The sequence below is a fragment of the Ochotona curzoniae genome, unplaced genomic scaffold (genome assembly GCF_017591425.1).
Source record: "Ochotona curzoniae isolate NIBS_2020 unplaced genomic scaffold, NIBS_Ocur_1.0 contig_2321, whole genome shotgun sequence".
Classification (NCBI taxonomy): Eukaryota; Metazoa; Chordata; class Mammalia; order Lagomorpha; family Ochotonidae; genus Ochotona; species Ochotona curzoniae.
In genome coordinates, this window is record NW_024465421.1 from 1169253 (window position 1) to 1193872 (window position 24620).

Below are 24620 nucleotides of genomic sequence, written 5' to 3' on the forward strand. Positions count from 1 at the left end.
GTAATGAAGCAGGTCACGCCAGTGTCAGACTGGCTCACTGTGCACGTGCTTTTCTGCCTTGGTTGAGTCTGCATTCTATAGAACATTTAATCACAAAGTGGACTGTTTTGGGTGGGTTCTGATTGAGATCGGGGTCCTTGTTGCCACCTCAGTCTCTTGTGTCCAATTATCTGCCCAACCTTTCACTACTCACCTCTCAATAGACTCCTGCTGTATTGGATTCTCCCCCTTTCTCCAAAACCAGATTCCCATTTTATCCTCTCTTCTTAGGTAACTTCAGGCCCACATGTAGCTCCAAATGTCACGGGCTGAGGACTCACACATTTCTATGTCCACTCTACTTCTCAGCTATTTGACTGCTGCCATGAGCTTTCACTTTCACAGTCTGGAGGCATCTCCAAGCCTACTCCTACCACTAATGGACTCAAGTTCTCCCTCTGAATTGGGTCTCTCCCAGTATTAGCAAGCTTGGAGGATGGTCCCATCATGTGTCATGTTGGTAGACCAGAAGCCCAGAAGTCACCCTGTCATTTATTTCCCACTATGTCTAAATGATCTGTGGTCAAATCCATTCCCTTTTGTTCTTGCTCATATCCATTCACAGCCCTACACTCCAGTCACCAGGACCAGCACATATAGTTACATATTGCGCAAGCACTACCATGTAAACCATTACTTCTTGCCTGTTGCATAAACGCTTACCGGGCCATCTCTTTGGCTTTGGGCCTCTCCAAGCCATTTTCCAACTGCAGCTAGAGTGATTTTTAATCAAAGTGCAAATCTAGTCGTGTTCCTTTGCATAATTGCTCTGAGGGCATGGTCTGGCCTACTTCTCCCTGAGTCACCACTCATTACGTTTCCTGTGTCAACTGCATCAATGCTTAGCAAAGCCATGTGCCTTTTTTCACAGCCACTGATGTTCTAAGCCTCACACCACAGCCACCACGCCATACCCTTCTTCCCTGATGCATGCCTCCAAACTCCAGGGATTCTTGTCTTAGGTGATAATCTAGTCAGTGCACACCTCCTCTGAGAGGTCCTCCTGACACCTCCAAGGAGGAAATCTCCCTAGTTCCCAACTGCCTTAACACTGGCCCACCTCTCCTCCTCCATCACAGCGTTGACCCATCACCATGAATTTGGAGCTCAATGTAGACCTCTGTGTCTCAGCTACTGGGGGATAGGGCTCATGCTCCTCTGGTTTTGTTTTAATCAGTCCTCTGTAACTTCACAAAACACATGTCCCTTGTAGAAGGAGTGACAGCATGGCGTAATGCAATCCTTCTGCCATTCTTTCAAGAACTATTAAATGCCTACTGCATCTTACATTTTAACTTTCCTGCTTTTCATAACTATACAATGTCTTAAAACACTGTTAAATACAAAGTGCTTTTCTCCCTTCAAATCTGTTAACCCAAGTTCAAAGACAAAAGCTCAGAGCACTGTGGCTCGGCAGGCTAAGCTGTATCCCAAGCAGAGGGTCTGGTTCAGTTCCAGCTTCCAGCTACTGTCTTTGAGAGGGAACAGATGATGGCTCAAGATCTTGGGTTCCCAACACCCACGGGAGAGACCTGGCCGGAGCTGCTGACTTGAGGCTTCAGCCTGGCTCAGCCCAGGCTGCTGCAGGCATAGGGAATCAATCAGTAGTCAGAAGATCTGCCCCTCTTTGTCTCTCTGCTTTCCATATAAAAATGAAAATAAGTATGTTGAACTGAAACATAGAAAGGCCTTCCTCACCTGAGCTTTTTTCTGGACTTTTCTTTGACTTTGTTCTCTCTGGTGTACACTACAGAGGATTAATTGATTTTCATTCTCCCATATACTTCCTTTATGGTAAGTTTCATTACAAACATTCAGATTCATCACTATCCTCCCAACCGTTTAAAAATTAGCTTTATTCAACTTTACTTCGCATACCACAAAATTTACCCATTCTAAGTCCATAGTTCCAGGGTTGGCATTGTAGCGCTGGAGGCTTGGGATGCCCACACCTTACCTTGAAGAGTCTCCAGCTATTCTACCTCCAATCCGGCTGCCATTCATAGGTTTGGGAAGCTGGGGCTGAAGGTTCAGGTACCCCAGTTTGATAATTTTGTGACCATTACTTTGTTCCCACATTCATACCTGATTTAAATTATCTACATCCTTTCTTCCTCTCTCTTAAGTATTTATGTTATTTTTTTAATTTGAAAGGCAGAGTAACAAACAGAGGTAAGCGGAGTAACACAGAGGTAGGGACAGATTTTCCATCTGCTGGCTTATTCTCTAAATGGCTGAGTTGGCCAGGGCTGAGTTAATCCAGTGCCAGGACCCAGGGTTTCTTCTGGGTCCCCCTCCATGGATGCAGAAAGCCAAGGACTTCGGCTGTGCTCCAGTGCTTTCGCAGACCGTAAGAAGGAAATTGGACTAAAAGTAAGCATCTGGGACTTGAACCAGCAGCCACATGAGATGTTAGTGCCCCAGGCAGAGGCTTAGCTTACTACAATGTGATGCTAGGCCCACCTTGTTCCCTTCAAGAATTCATGTAGTTACTTGAAAGGCAGAGGCCCAGAGGAACGAGGAAGGACAGGAAAAACAGATCTGTGTTGCCAGTTCACTCCCCAGAGGGCTGTAACATCCACATTTGGTCAAGGCAAAGTCAGGAGGGACAGTTAATAACAATGGTTGTAGCTTTCTAAAGTAAACTGACCCTTTCACCATGAACTTTCCTCCTTTTTTTTCTTTTCTGTTTTCTTTTTAAAGATGTCTTTATTTTTTTATTGGAAAATCAGATTTACAGAGAGAAGGAGAGACAAAAGAGAAAGCTCTTCTGTCTTCCAGGATCCCATAAGTGTGCAGGGACCCTTGAACTTGAGCCCTCTACCACTGACCCCGACACCCCCCCACCACCAGGCCATTAGCAGGGAGACAGATCAGAACTGGAAGAGCTAGGACTTGAAACAGTACCTGCATGGGACGTTGGCACCACAGGCAGAGGCTTAGCTTGCTATGTCATAGTGCTGGCCTGATAGATGACTTTTTAAAGAGATAAGATATTTTGCTGAATGGTTCTTTACTGATGTGTATCGGTATAACCAGGAAATAGTGGGACTATGACTTGTGAAGGGCTTGGACTGTTTTCCATGTCAGCTGAACTACTGGATAGGCAGGGGTAGTTTTTATATCCTGAAACACAAACCACAGAAAATGACAATTTGGACTCACAGCTGTGCATTTCACATGACTTAAACATTTTTTTTTCTTCTACTTTTAAAAGAATGTTACTTATTTGAAAGGCAGTATGCCAGAAAGAGGGAGAGAGGAGAGACAGAGTTCTTCCATCCGTGGCTTCCTCCCCAAATGTCCTCCACAGTTGGCGTTAGGCCTGGCCCAAACAGAAGCCAGAACCTGCAGCAGGGTTTCCATGTGGGTGCTTGTGTCCTCTTCCACTGCCTCCCAGGCACATTGGTAGGAAGCAGATCAGAAGCATGGAGCAGCCAGGACTCCAACCTGCTACTCCAGTGTGGGGTGAAGGCATCCCTGGTGGTGGCTCACCCACTGGGCCACAGGTCTGCCCTCACATCTCTGATCCTTCAGAGTCCCATGGGGAACAGAGGCAGCTTTGTTCTCAGTGGACTCCTCAAGGCCAAGCTAGAGTCGGAGGCCTGGAACTTTCTTGCCAACCCCCCACCTTCTGGGCAGCAGGGAGGGGCTGTGGAGTGGACCATCTCTATGTGACGAAGCCTCTGTACACATCTAGCACGGGGCTCCGAGAGCTGCTGGGATGGTGAGCACACGCAGGCACAACCCCAACACTGCAGGACAGAGGGCCTGGACTCAGGACCCCTCCAGGCCTTGTGCTGCTTCATCTGGCTATTCGTTTGTCTCTTTTTTTAAACCCGTACAACAAATCAGCAAGAGTAAGTCAACTGTTTTCTGGGTTCTGTAGGCCATCCTAACCAGTCATTACTTACCAAGTGTGTTGCGGTAGCCTCCACTTTGTAGTCAGGTGAGATAGAAGCTATGGGCCACCAGGGCACCAACTGCTCGTGACAGGTGACTGAGTGCGGGGAAATCTAAGAGGACCGAGTTGGTAATCCATGGGGTGTGCATCCACGCCAGTGTCAGAACTGTAGGACCCACAGCTGTTGCCAAGAGGGTTGGGTGGTGTGGGGCATTCCACATGTCTAGTTATCAGAAGTGAAGCTGTGAGACTGGCATGCGTACGGGCAGGAAAACAGTTGGTGCTTCCTCCAGCCCCTGTCCCGTGTTTATCAGAGTGGTACTTTGCTCCACCCGTTGCAGGTAAACATGGTGCTGTTTCCATTCAGCAGGTAGGTGGGCAGGCTGACTCTGCATCTCAGCTCAGTGTAAATAAAGGGTGTTACAAAACTGCTGATGCATGAACGGGAAGGGGGACGGATGGTCCTGTGATTCTGGGGCCAAAAGCTCTTCAAAGAAAAAAACTGGAAATGATGCTCGACGTTTTTACAAAAGTTTATTTTATTAGCTCAATTTTCGAATAAAAGAATTTCTGGATAAAATAACTTGGACAAGTTGAAAAAAAAAATTGGAATAATAGATTCAACCAGAAAAGACTTGCAATTGAAGGCAAGCTGGTAAGAGCAGTGGGAGCAGGGAAAGTTCCAGGAGTACAACAGATGGACAGCTGAGGGTTGTGGTCCTAACAAGAGGCCGTGACAGTGATATTTCCAATGCAAAGTGCACAATCCTGCACGTTTGTGGGGCTCATGACCCAGCACCGCGGTGTGACAGCTCTTCTGGGACAAGACTGTGTGCGGGATGCACTCCACGTGTTTCCTTCTGAGTACATCTGTATGGGAGTGGGTGTGAGCTAGCACCGTTTCAGCTGAGTGAACTGCATACACTGACACATGACTTAAAATAATTGAAAATTGTGACAACTTACGTTTTTTCAGGTGTATTATCAAGATGTAGGAAGTGGTTGAGCTCTTTTTGAGGGAGCAGGCAGATTCAGCTCAGGATGGTACGGCTCAAGGTGAAGCGGCTATTCCATGAGAAGATAACGGCCCAGAAAGAGGAAGAGGCTCAGCTACTCATTCCTTGTATGACACTGCCACGAGTAGCATTTTAGGAAATCTTACCACAATATAATTTAAAACTTTTAGCTAAATCCTAATGGCAACTGTCTACTTTCCCCACAAAGTGATTCTTCACTAAAAATAAAAAGTCATGAAAGGGGCTGAAATCTGATAAGAAATATTGAGGTGAGTCCCAGGTACCACAGTGTGGAAGTCATCTCTCCAACCCGGTTATGACTTGTATCTCACTACAGGAAGCAACATCGTTTATGCTTGGAACAAAGCATAGGAGCCCAAGAACCTTCTGGGCCATCCGGCTTCTGTCCTTCAGCATCCCGAAGTCAGATAAGCTCAGTGGCCGGAAACACCCTTCGACTTGTTCTTCCTCTGATGTCTTATGTCCTTGGGATCAAAGCCTCTTTCACTGGCACCAAACAGTGCCCACTGTGGAGTTTTTGCCATATAATCCTGGGCGCTGAAAGTTTCTGACCCGTTGCTGTCTTCATATGCCTGGATGAGCTCCTGAAAGCGGCTGTAGTCGATCCATGTCCACCACTCTCCATCAATCTTAAACTGGAGGGAAGAGAAACTGTCGGGTCAGAGGAAACAGCATCCATACAAGGGAAAACACAAGCCAGCCTGATTTTTTTCCAGCATGTGAAAGAAAACTCTCACATGTGCTGAACATGGTTTCCTGTCAGAGCAATTTGTACTTCAAAGGAAGGGTTTCTTTTCCCTGGAAACCACTGCTGTACCAGACCTGAAAGATCCAGTCACTGCATCAGGAATGCTTCCTGGAACTAGAAGCCAAGTTCCTGTGGGGCAAGTTGAGCACTGCTGACAGGGGGTTAGCTCTTTCAGTGCCACCCTCTGTTGATACCCAGGCTAACGCCAGTTGCTGCTGCTGCTGCTTTCTATCTGGCATAGCTGTTAGCAGCACTCATGGAAGCCTTTTCATGATGAAATCTTGCTTGAATTATTAGGAAAGCCTTAACCATGACTTCTGATTCTGGAATGCCAATAAAATGAATCAAACCAGCCTTTTAGTCTGACGTGGATGCAATATCTGATTAGTGTGACTAGCCTTGTTAAAATTTTTAGTTTTATAAAAGGTAATAATTCAATTTGTACTCTCTTAAGAAAATTGCTTCTCGGGCCTGGTGGCGTGGTCTAGTGGCTAAAGTCCCCGCCTTGAATGCACCGGGATCCCACATGGATGCCAATTCTAATCCTGGCAGTTCCTCTTCCCATCCAGCTCCCTGCTTGTGGCCTGGGAAAGCAGTTGAGGATGGCCCAAAGCCTTGGAACCCTGCATCTGTGTGGGAGACCTGGAAGAAGTTCCTGGATCCCAGCTTTGGATCAGCACAGCATCGGCCGTTGCGCTCACCTGGGGAGTGAATCATTGGACGGAAGTTCTTTCTCTCTGTCTCGCCTCCTCTGTGTATAATTGACTTTCCAATAAAAATAAAAATAAATCTTAAAAAAAAAAAAAAGAAAGAAAGAAAATTGCTTCTCAAAAGTTACTGTAGAATAGTGACCTGGAATGAAGAAAGCAAAAATAAAGTGCTAAAGGAGATATTGATCTGGGAAGTGCTAAAGGAGACACTGATCTGTAAAGGCTTTTAGTTCAAAGCATGTGTTTGGCATTCACTTGTGTTAATGCACAACTAATTTCCAACTTACAAACTGGCAAGTGTTTGTGTTGATGCTTTTGTCTCCTCATAAATCTCAAACCCTGGAAACCCAGTCGAGTAACAACAGCCTGTTTCAGCTGAAATAATGTTGAAAATATACAGGGTCCTGTTTAAAATTCTAAAACACACTGAATGTAAATAGAGTCTGATATTTTAATCCAATAACCAAGAGCTTTCTACAGGAAAACATGCCAAAGAAATGGAAAGTTTAATTAATCACTTTGATCAAGTATGAAAGTTCTGCTTTCAATGAAACCAATCTTCTCAATGGCATCCTCGGGCTCTATGAACTTTGCAACCTGAGAGGTAAGATCCATTTCTTGCCTCCATTTTCCCTCTCATCACTGACTGTCCCTGAGGGTTTCTACTATTGTCAAAGGAAGAAAAAATCGCAGTCATTCCCAGGCAGGGAGCCTCAAACTGCAGAGTGAAAGGTGACATCCTTCTCTGACCCCTTTTATTTCCAAACCCTGGCCAGACCCCACCGACTGTTGCTGAGCTGCGTGTCTCCTGCCCCCCGCTTGACATTACCCTGGTGCAGGCTCTAACTTCTTCCTTTTTTCTTTATTCAGGCTCTTCTGAGGGAATTTTTCAACTTATGGACGTTCTGATTCCAGTTCTGGCTTCTCCAAGCTTCTATAGCTGGCCTGGCCATGACATTTAAATTTCAAATCCGCACCTCCTGATTCTTCATGAGCTGTGTCCCTGTTAGGTGACTCGATGTCCCTCCTTCTGATAACTATGCCTCAGACTTCTCATCTTTGGCTGTGGAAAACCTTCCTGAATCCCTGTAGACCAGGACAGGTCCCCTGCTGCAGAATCTGCACAACAGCAGCACAGTTCAACTCCATCCTACTCCACCGAGACTGCCGGCTTTATGAACACACTGGACTGGCTGTTCAGGACCGAGCCTCTTTCTCTTTACCTCCTAGCTGGATGATCACATAATGAAAACATTTCCACCTGTTCCCACGGCGGAAGATGCAATTTAGACACCCAACAGGACAGGAGTGACTTACTAAGTAATGTAGAAATCCACATTAACATGCGTGTAAGTAACATGAGGCCAATAACGATGCCTAGCTATTCTTCACTGCTTTCAACATTTATGTAATGCTAATGATGGATGTGGTTCAGGCATCAAAATTCAAAAATCCTTACAGAACAACACAGCATATGTGAAGAGTAAGTACAAAACACCCTGGCAGTGCAGAGGAAGACGTGATCATCACAATCGCCCCAGAAGACCCTGCCCATGAAGTCCTCTGAGGGCTCACTGCTTTGCTGTGAGTCACAAAAACAAACAAACAAACAAAGAAACAAACCATATTTTCGGGGCCTGGCATGGTAGACTAGCAGCTAACGCCTTGTCTTGAACACACTGGGATCACAGGGATCCCGATGTTTCGGAGGCTCCACTTCCCATCCATCTCCCTGTTGTGGCCTGGGAAAGTAGTCACGGGTGGCCCAAAGCCTTGGGACCCTGCACCCGAGGGGAGACCTGGAAGAGACTCCAAAGATGGGCATAGCTCCAGCCATTGGGTCCACCTTGGGAGTGAATCACTGGATGGAAAATCTTCCTCTCTGTCTCTCCTCCTCTCTGTATATCTGACTTCCCAAAAAAAATGGATAAATTAAAAAAAAATAAATAAATAAAAAGGCTTTGTTCCTCACATCCCTGCCAAAAACAATTCTGGAATTGCAAGTCGGGCTGCTATTATTAGGAGTATCCAAGCCAGACAAATGTCAGGGAAAAGCTAAATAATGAGGAAGGCTATTGCAACAGTAAGATTCAAACTTTTTTTTTTTTCAGAAGATTTACTTAGTTTTATTGGAAAGGAAAACAAGATTTATGGAGAGAAGCATACAAAGAGAAAGATTTTTCCATCTGCTGGTTCATTCCCCAAATGGCTGCAACAGCCAGACCTGAGCCATTCTGAAGCCAATAACCTGGAGCTACTTCTGGGTCTCCCATGTGGGTGCAGGGTCCCAAGGCCTTGGCCCGTCCTCTACTGCTCTCAGTTCACAAAGCAAGGAGCTAAATTGGAAGGGAGTAGACAGGACATGAATCAGAATCCATATGGGGTTCAGGCACTTGTAAGGAAATGATTTAATGACTGACCAATCACGCTTGGTCCAAAAAATGCAACATTTCAAGATATCAAATTTCCCAGCTGGATCTGAATCTGAAATAACCAGAGAAAGGCCAAAGACCCAGCACAGCCAACATAGCAGTGGAAAATAGTAACAGGGTGGAGAACTGCCACCATCCTATTTGCAAACTTCCTAAACAGCTACAAGAATCACGAGTGCGTGACACTACTGAAGGACTGGACAAAGATCAATGGAATGGAATGGTAAATATAATCAATAATTAACAAAGGAAGGATAGTCTTCTCAATAAACGACGCTTGAGAACTGAATCTGCAAATAAAGTAAATCGAGATACGGATGCTTCGTAACTTTCAAAATGCTTTTCAACTTAAACATAAAATAGTAAAACTCCTAGGGGCTGCCATTGTGGTGTGGCACATTAAGCTACTGCTAACATATATAGCATCCTATATTGGAGTGCCAGTTTGAGTCCTGGCTGCTCTGCTTATGATCCAGCTTCCTGCTAACGTTTCTGGGAGGCAACTGGTAATGGGTTAGGTGCTTAGGTTCCTGGCTCCTGGCTTTGGCCTGGATATTTCTCTCTCTCCCTTACAAGTATATAAATCCTAAAAACAAAATACAGAAACAAAACAGCCACAATAAGAAAACCTGTTCTAAAACACGTTTCCTTCTCATAAAAAATTAAGTATTTAAAGATATTATTTTGATTTATTTGAAAGGCAAAGTGACAAAGAGACAGGAAGGGAGGGAGACAAGATTTTTCCATCTACTTAGATTACATTCCAAATGGTCACAACAGTTAATTGTGGCCAGCCTGAAGAAAGAAGCCAGGAATTCCAGCTGCGTCTCTGAAGTAAGTGGCTGCAACCCGAGTTCCTCCCAGGCACAGCAGGAAGAAGCTGTTATCAGAAGCATATTATAATACTTGGAGAAGACTTCAACGTTTTTGAACTGAAACAATCCATGTTTACTGGATTTATTATGATTTAATTAACTTCCACACTGATGTGAGCCAAGTCACATTGAAGTTGTCTGGCTGAAAATCTAGAAGCAGAGTCTTTCTCCCTGTGCTCCAGCTGACCCAGCCTCAGCTTCACCCTCCACTGTAGGCTTCCTCCTGTGGTCATCTCCTCATTCTTGTGGCTCAGCCATGGAAACTGGCTCATGCATGTGCGCACTGAGTCTGTTGTCTTTGCAGGTTTGAAGTCAGTCACTCACTTTCTGCCCCTCCTACTCTCCTGTCCTTTAAGGAGCCCTTGATTAGTAGCAGAAACTCATTTATCTGGAGTTTTAAAACCATATCCACACAGGCTAGACCATTCGAGGGATTTAAAAAAAAAATAGTAACAACTGTCAAGAATTTTCTCTCGTAGGGCCTGGCACTGCGGCACAGTGACATAGGCTGCTGCCTGGAGTGCTGGCATTCCGTATCTGAGAACTGCTTCAAATCCTGGCTCTTCCACCTTTCATCCAGCTTCCTGCCAATGTGCCTGGGAAGACAGCTGAAGATGACCCAAGTGCTTATCCTGGTTCCATCTTGTGGCCCTGATCTGGTTTCTGTTAGCTGGCTTTAGCAGTGTCAGAAAAGTACGTATAGATAATAGGAGTGCTTTATAGCAGACAATGGGGGTGGAGGGCATTGGCTTGCCACTGCAGAAAAACAGAAGAGTGGTTAATAAGAAAGGGTCTGTAGTTTAAATAAATAAGCAGCAGGTCATTGATGACATATAAAAAGTAAATCCAGGATAATAAATATGTATTGTCTAAGTGATAAGAAAGAAGGTAATCAGGTACTAAAACCAGCAAGAAGAGGAAATGATATTTCTGATTTTCAAAGGTAAGACAATGAGAAAGAGAAGTAAGTGAAGGTAAACAAGTGATTAGTTCCTGAACAAACTGAGACCCTGACGTGAACCAAGCACTCTGGGAAGGGAGGGGGCACAGCTCCTGTATTCCAGGAAATCACAGCTCCTGCATGCAGATTAGAGAGGTGGTTCCTCCGTGAGTGGCAGGAACTCTCATACTTGGTCCTTCACCCACTGCTTACCAGGCACAGCAGCAGGGAGCTAGATTGCAAGCAGAGCATCAGGGATGCTGGAGTAGGATGTAGGTATCCAACAACTGCTTAACCTATCCCTCAAGTAATTTTTAAAAGACTTATTGTTTATTTTTATTAGAAAAGAAGATTTACATACAGGTGAAAGACAAAGATCTTCTATCTGCTAGTTCACTCCTCAAATGGTTGCAATGGCCTGAGGTGAGCCAGGAGACAGGAGCTACATCTGGGTCTCCCACAGGGGAACAGGGTTCCAAGGCATTGGTCCATCCTCTGCTGCTTCCCCAGGCCTTAAGCAGGAGCTGGATGAGAAATGGAGCAGTTGGGACACTAACTGGTGCCCATACGGGATGCTGGTGCTTGGAGGTGGAGGATTACTCAGTTGAGCCAAAGCACCACTACCTCTCAATTTTTTTAAGTCATTATCTTACCTCAAAACATGATGATGCTGTTATATGCAAGAAAATAAGTAGTTCTCGGTAGTTTTTAAGATTTGTTTTGAAATTTCAAGTATTAGGTGGCATTCTTCTTTGTTTCATGATTCTTCCAGAATGTTTTCGTTCTTGGTGATTAAGTGTCTGACAGAACACAGACCAGATCAGCACAGTCTGACTTCTCTGAAAGCATGAGGACTTTGATTGCTTGGAACCCAGCACTTTCTCCGCATGAATTCAGCAGGACGTGAGCACCGCCAGAGCTACGGCCACACTGCTGTCTTCTCCTTTGGCCTGCTTCTCCTCCGAACTACACTTTCCTCTTACTAGGCACTACTCACTCAAGAGAAACAGTAGATTTGGGAACTTGTTTTGGGGGGAAAATAGGAAATAATGTCAATAACTAAAATGCCAACCAAAACTCTCCAGATGCCAAAATTCATTGAAACTTGATAAATACCTCAGTATTTCTTCTGACAGTTAGAAATTCATATGGGAGTTGTTTATTACTTTTATTTCTTCCTGTCATTCCAGGAAAGGACTAGAAGTTACTGCAAGAGTGTTTTTTTTTTTTTTTAAACCATGCTCCTTTCTAAAAATTTAAGCCAGAAAGCATTTCAAGAAGTCTAGATGAGGACTAAAAAAGGAAGCCATTTCACACAGAAGAGAGTATGAACCCCACAGAATGTAGGGGTTTCTTAATGCTTGATTTAGGAAAGGCAACAAGTAGCAGGGTGTTTACAACAAGTGAAGGAGGGGAAACCAGAGAGGAGAAAGCAGCAGTAAAGACTGGGGAGGGCGGGGCTCTGGTCTGGCTCATTACCTTCCTGTGTGCTATCAGGAGACAGTTGGAATGTTCGTGTTCACAGGCGATGTCATAGTCTGGGATCAGATCCACCAATTCGCGGACAAACCGGACAACTTCTTCATGCCAGGGCACGTTGGCCATGGTCAGACTGCTGGCTGAACTTGTTCCACAGTAGGTGACACCCTGGGAAAAGACCAAAGCAATCAGGAGAACTACAGACCCACCTGCAGGTCACAGAAGGGCTTCTTGAGGTCATTTAACCCAACCCGACCCAGCCTACTGCAGATGTTAAAGTGCGGAGAGTGACAGAGTCGACCAAGCAGCACTGGAGGTCCTGTGCCTGTATTTGTCCACTTGAAAACGCTGGGGCTCTGTACCTCTGCACTGTGCCACATCGTCATTTATGTTAGCTAGTCCCAGTCACACACTTAACCGTGATCCCTCTGTGCACTCCAACAGATAAACCATGAAGGGATCCCTTGGGGGTGAAAATGAGAGCACAGCAGACTCCATACGCTGCCCTGACACAGAGGGCACTAAGACAAGCTTCCATTTTCCCATCACTGGGAGTGAGACTGGCACACCTCTGACAAGGGCCAGAGCAAGATGCCTTTGAACTTACTCTTGATGTGTGGACACATCCATATTTACCTCACAGATACAGAAATTCCTATAAAATACAACTGCAGTGAGACAAAATGACTTCAGGAGCCAACACTGTGGCAGAGCAAGCTAAGCTGCTGCTTGAAATGATGGCATCCCGTCCATATTGGAGCGCTGATTTGAGTCCTGGCTGTTCCACATCCAACTCAGCAACCTGCTAATGCCCCCTGGGAAGACAGCAGAACATGCCCAGTACTTGGGCCCTGCTGCCCACACAGGAGACTCAGATGGAGTTCCAGGCTCCTGGCTTTGGCTTGTATCAGCCATGGCCGTGAAGCCCATTTGGGGAGTAAAGCAGGAGATGCAAAGTCTGTCTTTCTGTCACTATAACATTCAAATAAATAAATCTAAATAAATAATAAATAATATGGCTTCTAATTCTTTTAAACTTGATCATCAGTACATAATAAGTTCAGTTTTGGGTTAAATTACATAATGATAAGTGATTAACTTGTTAAAATGTTTTTGAAGATTTGTTTTACTTGTTTTACTTAATTTGACAGGTTGAGTTGGAGAGAGAGAGAGAGAGAGAGAGAGAGAGAGAAAGAGAGAGAGAGAGAGAGAGAGAGAGTGACTATGTTCCATTGTTGGTCTCCAAATGGCCACAATGGAGGAGAAGCCCAAAGCTGCTTCCAGGTCTCACATCCTCGGTCCATCTTCCACTGCTTGCCCAGCTTCATTAGCAAGGAGTGCTACTGAAGTGGAACAGCCAGGATTTGAACCAGCGCCCTTACTGGGTGCTGGCATCACATGCTACATCACAATGCCATCCTCAGGATTAATTTTCTAATGAAAGGTAATCTCAACTCTGTGAGCTCTTCCAATACCTCCAGATCAGACTCTGTTGGTAACTTGCTTGAACATTCTATCTTGAAAATTTCTGATAACCCATTAAGTCAAGTTTAGATTTTGAAAATATTTCAATGACATTTATTTCAAATAGATAAGTGATACACTTAATGCTAAACTTAAGCCTTTGTAATGTCCTAACATAGGACGAAGGGGACATAGTGAGTTGAAAAGTAGGGGGATAATTGAAACGAAGAGACACGTGCTCCACCCATGCACACTCGACACACAGCCTGAAGGAAGCAGAACGGTGTTAAATCCACACACACAGAACCCACCATGAGCACTGCACAGTGGTCCTGACCTGCAGATGGCAGAAGTGGGACTTGGCAGAGGCCTCAGATGAGCTCCGAGTTCTGCACAAGTCCAGATGGCAGTTCAGAAGGATTGCTGGTGTCCTCAACTAAGATGGCCTCTGCTGAATGTAAACTACACACTGCCCAGCCCTTTCCAATTAACAAGAGAATCTTCTCAACTGGTCCAGTGATTTGTAGAAATCATGAAACTGAGCTTGAGTTTTAGAGGAAGAGAAAAAGCAAGAAATCATGGGGAAAGCATGGTGGAACAATTGTCCTCATTGTAACCAAAATATTTATTGACAGGTCACAATTAATCATGAAACAACATACTTTTAGTTCACTGCTCATGATGTGTGAATTCCACAACTGTCTTTTGTAGCAACTAATTCAAAGGTTTTTCTGTCTAGTGTTTAAAAACTTCATTCACTAAAGTACAAGATTTTCTGGTAAGTTCTCTTAATCATGACAGTGGCTTTTCAAAGCATTTTAATGTCTTCTTGCTCAGCAATAATAAATCATGCAATATTAATGGGAACTTTGGTTTGGAAATGAAACAAGAATGAATGTCCCAGCTCATTATGATGCCCTCACAAAATACTTTGATGCTTCTTTCAAACATACAAAAGCACTTAAAAAATTTTTATTGGAAAGTCAGATATACAGAGAGGAAAATCTTCCATCTGCTAATTCACTCCCCAAGAGGATGCAACAGCTAGAGCTGAGCCGATCTGAAGCCAGGAGCCTGGAGCCTCTTCCAGGTCTCACATGTGGGTGCAGGGTGCCAAATTCTTGGGCTGTCCACGACTGCTTCCCTAGGCTACAAGCAGGGAGCTGAATGAGAAATGGGGCTGCCAGGATTAGAGCTGGTGCCCAAATGGGATCCCAGTAAGGGGAGGGCTTTAGCTGGTAGGCTACTGTACCAGGCCCTTACAAAAGCACTTCCACATCAAAGTTCTTTGAGCGGCAAAGCTCTCTCAGTAACAAGTAGTAGGGCACTCCCTGGCCAGGCACTGAGCCTAAGCTCTCAGAGTGACACCACCACCCTGGACAGAAACTGGTCTCTGTGAGAGTCAGAAGGCAGGTCTCCTTTGTGCACCTGGGCCCTCACAGTGTGGCTCCCTGACCCCTTGCTGCAGGGTGCTGTCTGCTCCGACTATCCACTCCCGCCTACATGCTAATCTGCCAGTAACTTCTCCAACTTTACTCATGAGCACAGATGATCCTGAATTATCCAAATTATCTGCTTGTGTTGTGGCTGTCGGCCACCTTCTCATCCTTTGTCATCGACACCCCATTTATCACCTGCGCTGATTTCCTCTCCCACAACTTGGAACAAAGAACAAGCAAAGAAACAGGTTTAGTGTGGTGTGGACGAAGCAAAACCACTCCCTGCAGAAGCTGCAACTGAGGAAGCTGACTAAACAGTGTTCCATATTACATCAATATTTTATTTTAAAGCAGTAGCAACCACTATTTATATGTTTATTTATTTTAAATAATCTGCAATAATCTACCTCACATGAGTCCCCACGTGGTATCAGAGTGCGCACTGGCAGGAAGCTGGATCACAGGAGGAGGAGGACACGATCCACACACTCTGATACAGGATGCAGTGTCCCACATGGCACTTCTGATACAATGCCAGTCCCTATAGCAGTACATTTTAGCTGCAAACTAAACCTGCAATTGTATTTTCCCACATGAGGCTCCAGTGTGCACAGACCAAGACTCACCCTTCCTCTCCGAAGAGACGTGAAAGGCAATGACAGATCCTGACAGGGTGGAGAGAGGCCAAGAGAATGAGAGAGAGAACAAAATAGTGATAGATTTTTCCATCCACTGGTTCATGTTTCAAATGTGTGCAACACCCAAGGGCTAGACCAGGCCCAAACTAGGAACTAGCAGCTTCATCCACATCTCCCCTGCACTGGCAGGAACCCAGTACCTGGGCCATCATCTGCTGCCCCCCAGGCACATTAGCAATGGAGCTGGATTGGCAGGAGAGGTAGGACTCCATCCCAGGGACTCTGCTAAAGGATTTGGTCACAGCTAGCGGTGGTTTAATTCTCTGTGGCAATGCCTGCCCCACTGTACAGTTCTTCATTATTTGCTTTGCATTGTCACACACCTCAGAATAAAATCCAAGTTCTCTAATAACAAGAATGTACTAGCGTACTGTACACTATCTCAAAATAGCTACAGGAGTACCTGGTTTTTGACATATGTTGCCGAATGAAAAGCATACAATCTTGGGACTGCATTTCGAGTTCTAAATCAGCTCCACGGCTGTCATCAAAGAAAGCCCGGGGTGTCACGTGTAGCTGGCCATGGCTTACCTTCACTTCGATGAAGTCAGGATTCCCCAGGCTCACGAGCTCAGCATACGCCTGCAGTTCATCCACATTCCAGGCCTTCACCAGCGTCAGTCGGTACACAGTTCGTTGTTTCTGAAATGAAAGAGAGCCCAACTTTGTCTTTATCTTGATGGGACTACCTAGCGTTCTTTTCTTATTTTTCATGAAGTAGTTCCTTAGGTTCGGGGATTTCCCCCTTTTCCCTCCCCTCTCCCCACTCTACTGTTTTCCCCTATATTGTAACAATACCTTAGTCCCTTCACAATCACAAGTCCATCACTCGTTTTAAGTGTATCCTGACATTAGTATCTTTCCTTCTTAAGGAAGGAGGATGCTCAGGCATTTTCAACCCGGAGAACCCAGGTCAGGTTAAACCTGCCACGGATATCTGCAAATTGGTTTTGTTTTGGAGAAAGATGAAAAGTACCAACAATGAAGCGGCACTCTTGGAGGCCTCCATCACTCTTCTCTACCTCACACCATCCCCAACACTAGGCTAAGCACTCATAGGATTCTGGACACATTCACAACCGATTCGATTTAGAAGAAATAGCAAAATGGCCAAAGAGTTTGAGGCTATGGAAAATTTTATCAATGAAACTTAGCCCCAACTTGGTAATTATTAAAAACTCTTGTCTCCTTTGCTTTTACTCATTATTTAATGATCTCATCTCATTTCTTGATGGCAGAAATGGTGCGTCTTGTGGTTGCTGACATTGTCATTTATTGTATACCAACATGTATTGGCTTTTTAAGAATCTCTTTCATTACTATTATTATTGTTTATGATATGGTTCCATGGGAGCTGGAATTTCCCTTACCCCAAGTTCCCTCTTCCCCACTGAGTTCCCTATATTATTACTATAGTATAGTTCTTCATAAACAGTCATATGTTCATCATTGTGGGCATGGACAACAGCAGAGCGTCCAACAGCCTGTTGTCAAGATACAGTTAACAGTTTCATTGGGAGTCTGTTTTTGATCTGGAAGTAGAGATGCATACTGCATTGTATCCTCACACCTGGATATGTCAGTCTCTACACAGTTACTATTCATATGCTTAACTGAAAAGCTACAATATAAAATCAACAACAGGGAGAAAAATAGAAATTTGCAAAAACATGAAATTGCATATGATAATCCCCATTACACAGTTACTATACATTCCATTAAATGAAAAGCCACACACACACAAAATCAACAACAGGAAGAAAAAAATGAAAAACACTATGAAGTTAAATAATATGCTACTGAATGACTAATGTATCATCGAAGAAATGAAAATCATGAACGTTCTTGAAAATGATGCTGTTGTATGATCTATGAGTTAGTGAAGAATTTAATGATAAAGTGTATTGAAGAGATAAAACTAAATAAAAAAAAAACCATTAAAATCCATGAGAGATAGTTTCTGCTGATCTTTGTTGGTGAGATATGTCTTTTGTAGGAAACAAAAAGATGGGTTTTGCTTTTTTAATCCAGTCTAATCCATGAGGCTTAATTGAGAAGTTAAAGCCATTTACATTCAGGGTTAATGTGAAGCTGAAATATGTTGCTCCATTCTCTTATGGCCTGTAGAGTTTCCTGTGAGAGGTCTCCTGTGAATTTAAATAGTATTCCTTTATATGTCAATTGATTTTTTTTCATGTGCACATTTAAGGAACTCTTCCTTATGCTTTAATTGAAGAGAGCTTGATTATCATGTGTCATGGTGAAGATTGCTTTTGGTCAACCCTGTTGGGAGTTCTGTGCCCTTCTGGATGTTGTTTCCCAATTCTTTCTCCAGGTTAGGGAAATTTTCTGTTAATATTTCATTAATTACATTTTTAAACCCAGTTTCTCTTTCTGCACATTCTGGGAGTTCCATCACTCTTACATTTGGCCTTTTAATAGTGTCTTTCAATTTTTGAATTCTTTTTTTTTTTTTAGCTTCATCCAGCTTTGCTTCAAGTTTTTTGTTTGTTTCCCCCTGGTGACAGGAAATATCTTCTAATTTTGAGATTCTCTCTTCTGCCTCCTTCATTCTATTTTGGAGACTTTCCACTGACTTTTAATTTGCTCCACTGCATTCTTCATTTCTGATATATCAGCTTTCATTTGATTAATTTCCAGTGTGACATATTCCTTAAATTCCTTGAACTCCTGCTTTATGTGCTTCTCATTGTTGATAAGAAGTTTTACAACAAATGTTTTGAATTCTGCATCCCCATTTTCTCAATGTCTTCCTACGTTAACTCTAAGGTTGCAAAGGGTTTTGCTGCTTTGCAGGGGAGTCTTCAGTAATATTCATTGTGTAGTCTATACTTTAGCAAAAATTGTAATATTTGTCTAATATTTATAACAAAATATTACAAAACAGATTGGACTGTCAATTTAATTGATGGATCAGAAAGGCCAAGAGCCATTCAGTAACTTGCCCGGAGTTACACAGCTAGAGAGCAACAAAGCAGGGGTGTGAACTCATGCAGTAGGCATCCAGAGAAGGCTTGCTCTCCTTTCGCATAGCTTTAAAGTTGCAACACATAGTCCATGAAGAAACGCGTATCAAACATGGATGGATAGTCCAAGGAGTTACCGTAAAACACCCTTTACCCAGATATGCTCTTGCTCATCCCACTCTTCACTTGCTGTACCTGAGGCTATCTAATATCCTGACGTCAACATTGTATTCTGTTCTTTTGATTGTGTTTGAAACGCATAAAGATGGAATCATTATCTTTTGTGCTTGGCTTCTACCATTCAACACTGCGTTTATAAAACTCAGCCATGTTTGTATGTTTGGCATTCATTTACTCTTTTGTTATCTATTATTCCGAGGCATGAATATGTAACAATTTACTCCAATATCCCCTGTTGGTAGCAGTTTGGAGTATTTCTACGGGTTAGTTATCAAGAAAAAAAAAAAGAACACCTGCAACTGCCACTGTCTCTTACACTTGCTGTTAAAAGGAGTTTTTTTTTGCTAGTTTAAACAAATCGCATAAAATGCTACTATGACATAAATTCTTTTTTGACAGACTTCTTTCAATGAATTTGATACTTGTGAGTCAAGAAGGGTTGTTCTGAAAAGCTTTAAATGCATGTTTATTGCAATTTAATAACACATTGTGTGATTGTGGTACTGTCCTGATGCATTCCTTAGACATGCCTAACTAGGGATAGGATGCTTCATAACAAGCTACATGTTCACGTCGACCAGATGTGGCCAGACCGATTTCTGCAGTTGCTTCATTATGATTCCAGCTGCAGGGGGACTGTATCAGACTTCTAGCTGTTCCTCATCTTCAGCAGCACTGAGCGTTGGTCTTCCACATTGGCACTGCTTTGTTTTCCATTTACCTCAAGGAGCTGAGTGTGTCTTCACGCTACTTGAATCACTGTTACTTGTGAAGCGATTGTTCAAGAGTCTTGAATACTTACTTCTCCACTGGACTGGCTGTCTCCTACTGATTTTTGACAAATTTGTATTACTTTCCGGGTAATTCAACTCTATAATAAATATATTAAATATATTTTCTTTTACTTAGACTTTCCTATTTTTTCTTCATGATGTCTTCTGATAAATAGAAAATGCTGCTTTTAGTACATTCCACTTTATCATTCTTCTTTTCCATGATTTGTGCGTCCTGGGTCATTGGAAAGATGGATTCCAGACGAAAGAGGGATTCCCAACGAAATTGTTGGACATGTACAGACAATGGGATGCTGGAATGTCTGACATTGTCTGTACCAGCAATGTTGGAGTACAGGTAAATAAGAGACTGATGGAATTATGATTCCTTACGAAGGATTATACCACTGTGGTAAAATGGGGAAAATCTGTCAGGGCGTGGGAGTTTGGGGGATATCCCAGTATACAAAATTGTACCACATAATTAAAAAAATCAAAATAAAAAAATATTAAACAATGAATCAAGACACAGACTCTTATTCATACCATTCATAAAAATTAATTCAAAATATATCACAGCTCTAAGTAAATAAGACAAACTTTTAAGAATTCTAGAAGTCAGGGGCTAGTGCCATAGCATAGCACGTTAAGCCTATGGCTGCAGAGCCAGCACATCATATGGACAATAGCGTGAGTCCCAGCTGCTCCATTTCCAATCCAGCTCCCAACAATTGGCCTGGGCAAATAGTAGAGGATGGCCCAAGTGCCAGTGCAGGCAGTGGAGGAAGGCCCAAGTGCCTGGACAAGTAGCAGAGGAAGGCCCAATGGTTTGGGCCCCTGTACCCATGTGGGAAACTTGAAAGAAGCTCCTGGCTCCTGGTTTCAGACCAGCCCAGCTCTAAATTTTGCAGCCATTTGGAGACATTTTGCAGCAGTTGGAAGAGCTCTCTTCCTGTGTCTCTCCTCTCTCTCTCTCTCTCTCTGTAACTCTGTTTTGCAAACAAAAATAAATCTTAAAAAAAAAAAGAAAATCCTAGAAGCTTACAGGACAAAGCCTAGAGCACACTAGCAATGGTGACAATTTTTCAAACACAACACCAAATGCAGAATCCATGTCATAAAGATTTTGTGAACAGAATATCATACATAAAAATTTCTGCACTGTGGAAGATACTGTTTAGAGACAAAAAGACAAGCTCAAAGACTAAGAGAAAACACTTGCAGATGACTTACTTGATAAAGGATGCTTTTCCAGGCTATACAAAGAACTCCTAAATTCAACAATAAGTGAAAAAACAACCCAATTGAAAAATGGGCGAAAGAATACTTTAACAGATATCTCATATGAAAAAAGCATATGAAAAAAGTTACACATCCTACCATCAGGGAAAAATAAAACAATAAGATGCCACTTCCATTAGAATCACCAAAATGCGAAATGCCATAACCACCAAGGATGTGGAGCAATAGGAACACTCACTGTTGGCGAGAATACAAGTGAGTGCGAAAAGTTTGGTGACTTCTTGAAAAACCTAGTACTTTCTTAACATAGGATCCAGAAAGTATATACCCTATACACTATATACACTTATCCAAAGGCGTATCAACACAAAAACTTTCATTCTGTTATGTAAGGTAAAGGCCTAGAAAAAAAGATAGTGCATCACCCAGGTGAGCCAAGGCTCAAGGACAGACTGTCATCAGGGATGGGAGTTCAAAACAAATTAGCTCAGTAAGTAAGGAGCTAGTCTGCACCATGGGAAAGTGCTCATCTTAAAAGCAGAGAGGAAGCGGGCAGGAGACTCAGCCCTTCACTCAGGCCTCATTTTATGAAATCAACAATGCCACTCATTAAACAGAACATGTTGCCTCTGGGTACATCCAGTTTTGGAATTATCAAAGAGCGATCAAGTGTGCATCCTGCAACATGGGAGTAGCAGAAGTGAGAGAGAGAGAGAAGTGATAGTTACAATATCATCTGTGGGTCATCCAAAATTATCAACTGAACAATTAGCCTGTTACATAGGTATTTTTGAGTCCCACCTGCGGTTGCTTCAGCAGAGCCTGACCAAATGATGACAATGTTGCCTGCGGGTTGGATGCTCCCTACCCCAGCGAAGGGACTCACCAGGAGAGCCAACTGCCTTTAGGCAAAGACATTAAATGTGGACATCCTGAGATATTTACGGGATGAGAAGTTGGGTTATAGATGCACAGGAAAATTAATCTGCAGATTTGAACACACAGTTTCCCAATACATCTGTTGCTAGGTACTGCTGTGTAACCAAGTTTCATCAGTTGTCCTCAGAAGGACAGTTACATTTCTCTCCTATGACAGACAAATGATAGCATAGCACCACGATTAAAATATTAACCAAAACACATGGAATATTCCTGAGAAAAAGAAAGTCTGAAACACTGAGGATTTTTCATCACTATTTAAAATACTTCTCAGTTTTCTGTTTTTCCTCCTTTGTTTTAAGATGTCATAATTCTTACCTTTGTTGCTAAGGCTTTTAAACTGTCAAGGAATCTTTGCCAGAAATCCTTAAAGAGTGGGCGATCAATTTTCTTCAGGCTATCTTTGGTGCTGGCGTCCACACTGACATACAGTTGAGTGACTGGCTTGAGGTTTCTTGGTAATTATTTTTTAACAAAGAACAGGAAGATGTAAAACAAGAAAAATAAAAACAAAATTATGCGTGCAGCAGGCTCTCCATGATACGAAATTTACAGTTTATAACAAGTGTGGTAATTAAACATTTCACTGGGTCTAGAGGCTTGTACTTCTCTCAAAAGACTGAAGCAATGATTTTAATAATGTGGTAAAATGGGATGTCTTCTGGCTATCTTTCAAATGACTTGGAACCATTTCTGAGAAATTGAAACCATTTAATTACTGTAACCTGGTCCCTCTCTAAACACTAGATTTTCATGGGAAGTAAATAAAACGAGCTCTGACACAAACACACACACACACACACACACACACACACACACAGTTGAAGCCTCGCAGTGCTGTGGGGTCTGGGATGAGGGGCCAGCCCCCACCCCATCAACTCAGTGATAGAAGACTTCAAAGGGACAAGACACAACCCAAAGCTCAAGTCCTATTTAGAGGGCACAGAGCCATGTCTGTATGCCACAGAAATTGGGAGTGAGCTTAAAGTCAGGCCTTGTGAGCACAAATGACGGCCTATTGGGGGATTTGAGCAACTCAGCCAGAGCAGCAGCACTGAGATCACACCCCAGGCGGAACCTCCGGCCCCCGAGCCTTGATTTGCTTTGCCTTCTCTGCTCCTGTGAAGATCACTCACTCACCGCTTCTCTCAGATTCTCTTCTCATAATTTCACTCCTGTCTATTGAATTTATTGCAAAGTATGCTTTAAATCTAGACTGTGCTTTTTCCGGTCTGTTTCCCCCCTTCCAAATGGGCTTTGCAATCTATTCAGTGAATTTAAAACAAGAAACTGGAGAGAAAACCTCTCTCAATAATCTCATGGATTCTTCTTCTATGACTTTTCCATAAATATTCCACAATGCATTCTACATTTGCCTCAAGAATATTATTTATGGACATTTTTTGTTTAAAAGTTTCTCAACTTTTAAATAGACATCTAATATATATGCCATAGAACTCATCGTTTTTGATATCTGTAATACTGCTATCAATCTTTGAGAGTAAGACCTTGAAGGGCAGAAACCACATACACAGGAAGATACTTAAAGCTAACCTTGAGTGAAAAATTGTTGAATTTCATGGATGGAGTGTTTAATGGAACGCAGGCCACTAAACAAATGCTTACAATGCTCTATGATGTGGTACAGTGATATATGAAAGGAAAGGATAGACGCTGTTGGGCTCAGCGCTGCGGCATTGCAGAACAACCACCACCTGTGTTGCTGGCATCCCACATGGGTGCTGGTTTGTATCCTGGCTGCCCCAATTCTGATCCAGTTTCCTGCTAATGGCCTGGAAAAAGCATGTGATCCAAATACTTGTTTCTCTGACACCTAAGCAGGAGACTCAGATCAAGTTCTTGGCTCCTGCTTTGGCCTTACTCTCGGCCACTGTGGTGCATGGAAGTAAAGCAGCAAAGGGAAGATCTCTCTCTCTCTCTGTAACGCTTTCAAATAAATAAGGAAAGAAAGAAAGAAAGAAAGAAATCTTTGAATGAAAAAAAAAAAGTGATTATAATTTGACCAGAGACGAGAAAGGCATGCCACAAGGCAACTGCTGTGGTTTGTGGGGTCAGGCTGCCGCTTAGGACGTCCAACTTCATACCAGAGTGCCTTGTTCACATTCCAACTACTCTGACCTCCCAATTCAGTTTCCTGTTAATGCACCTGTGAGGCAGCAGATAATGTTTCAAGTACTTGGGCCCCTGTGGCACAAATGGAAGATGGAGTTCCCAACTCCAGGCTTTGGGTTGGCCTAACCCTGGCTATTGCAGGCATTCTAGGAGACAATCTCTCTAGCCGTCTTTTCCTCTGTGTTCTGCCTTTCAAATAAATCGATACATCTTGGAGAAATAAAATACCTGGCAGACTCTCATTGCCTTAACTTCTCTGGAACACTGAGACACACACGGAATCCTTACAAAAGTGCAATCTGTGCATCTGTCCCTCAGTATCTCGGGGAGAGTGCTTCCAGAACAAACACCGACCTACAGACACCCAAATCCAAAGATGTCCATTCCCTTATTATACAAAACGGCTAGGTTAGTGTATAAATCCTGCGCATATCTTTCCATATACTTTAAAATATCTCTGGATTACTTGTGATATCAAGGATAATGTAAACACCATGTAATAGTTGTTACACTATATTGTTTTGGACCAAGAAAAATAAGTCAGCCCGTGTTCATTAAAGACATTTGTTTTTTTCAAATATTTCCAACCCAGAGTTGGTTG

General features: G+C 43.1%; 1 protein-coding gene across 1 annotated transcript in view; it reads right to left on the reverse strand.

Annotated features, from left to right (window-relative positions):
- Positions 1-5307: 5307 nt before the first annotated feature.
- Positions 5308-24620, reverse strand: part of LOC121151426 (S-adenosyl-L-methionine-dependent tRNA 4-demethylwyosine synthase TYW1-like) — a 75069-nt gene continuing 55756 nt past the window's right edge. The window contains exons 13-16 of the mRNA XM_040972773.1: positions 22205-22340; positions 16297-16407; positions 12165-12332; positions 5308-5615 (exon numbers count right to left, since the gene is read on the reverse strand). Coding sequence (XP_040828707.1) covers positions 5394-5615; positions 12165-12332; positions 16297-16407; positions 22205-22340 — 637 coding nt within the window. The 3' untranslated portion in view covers positions 5308-5393. The remainder of the gene's footprint in view (positions 5616-12164; positions 12333-16296; positions 16408-22204; positions 22341-24620) is intronic.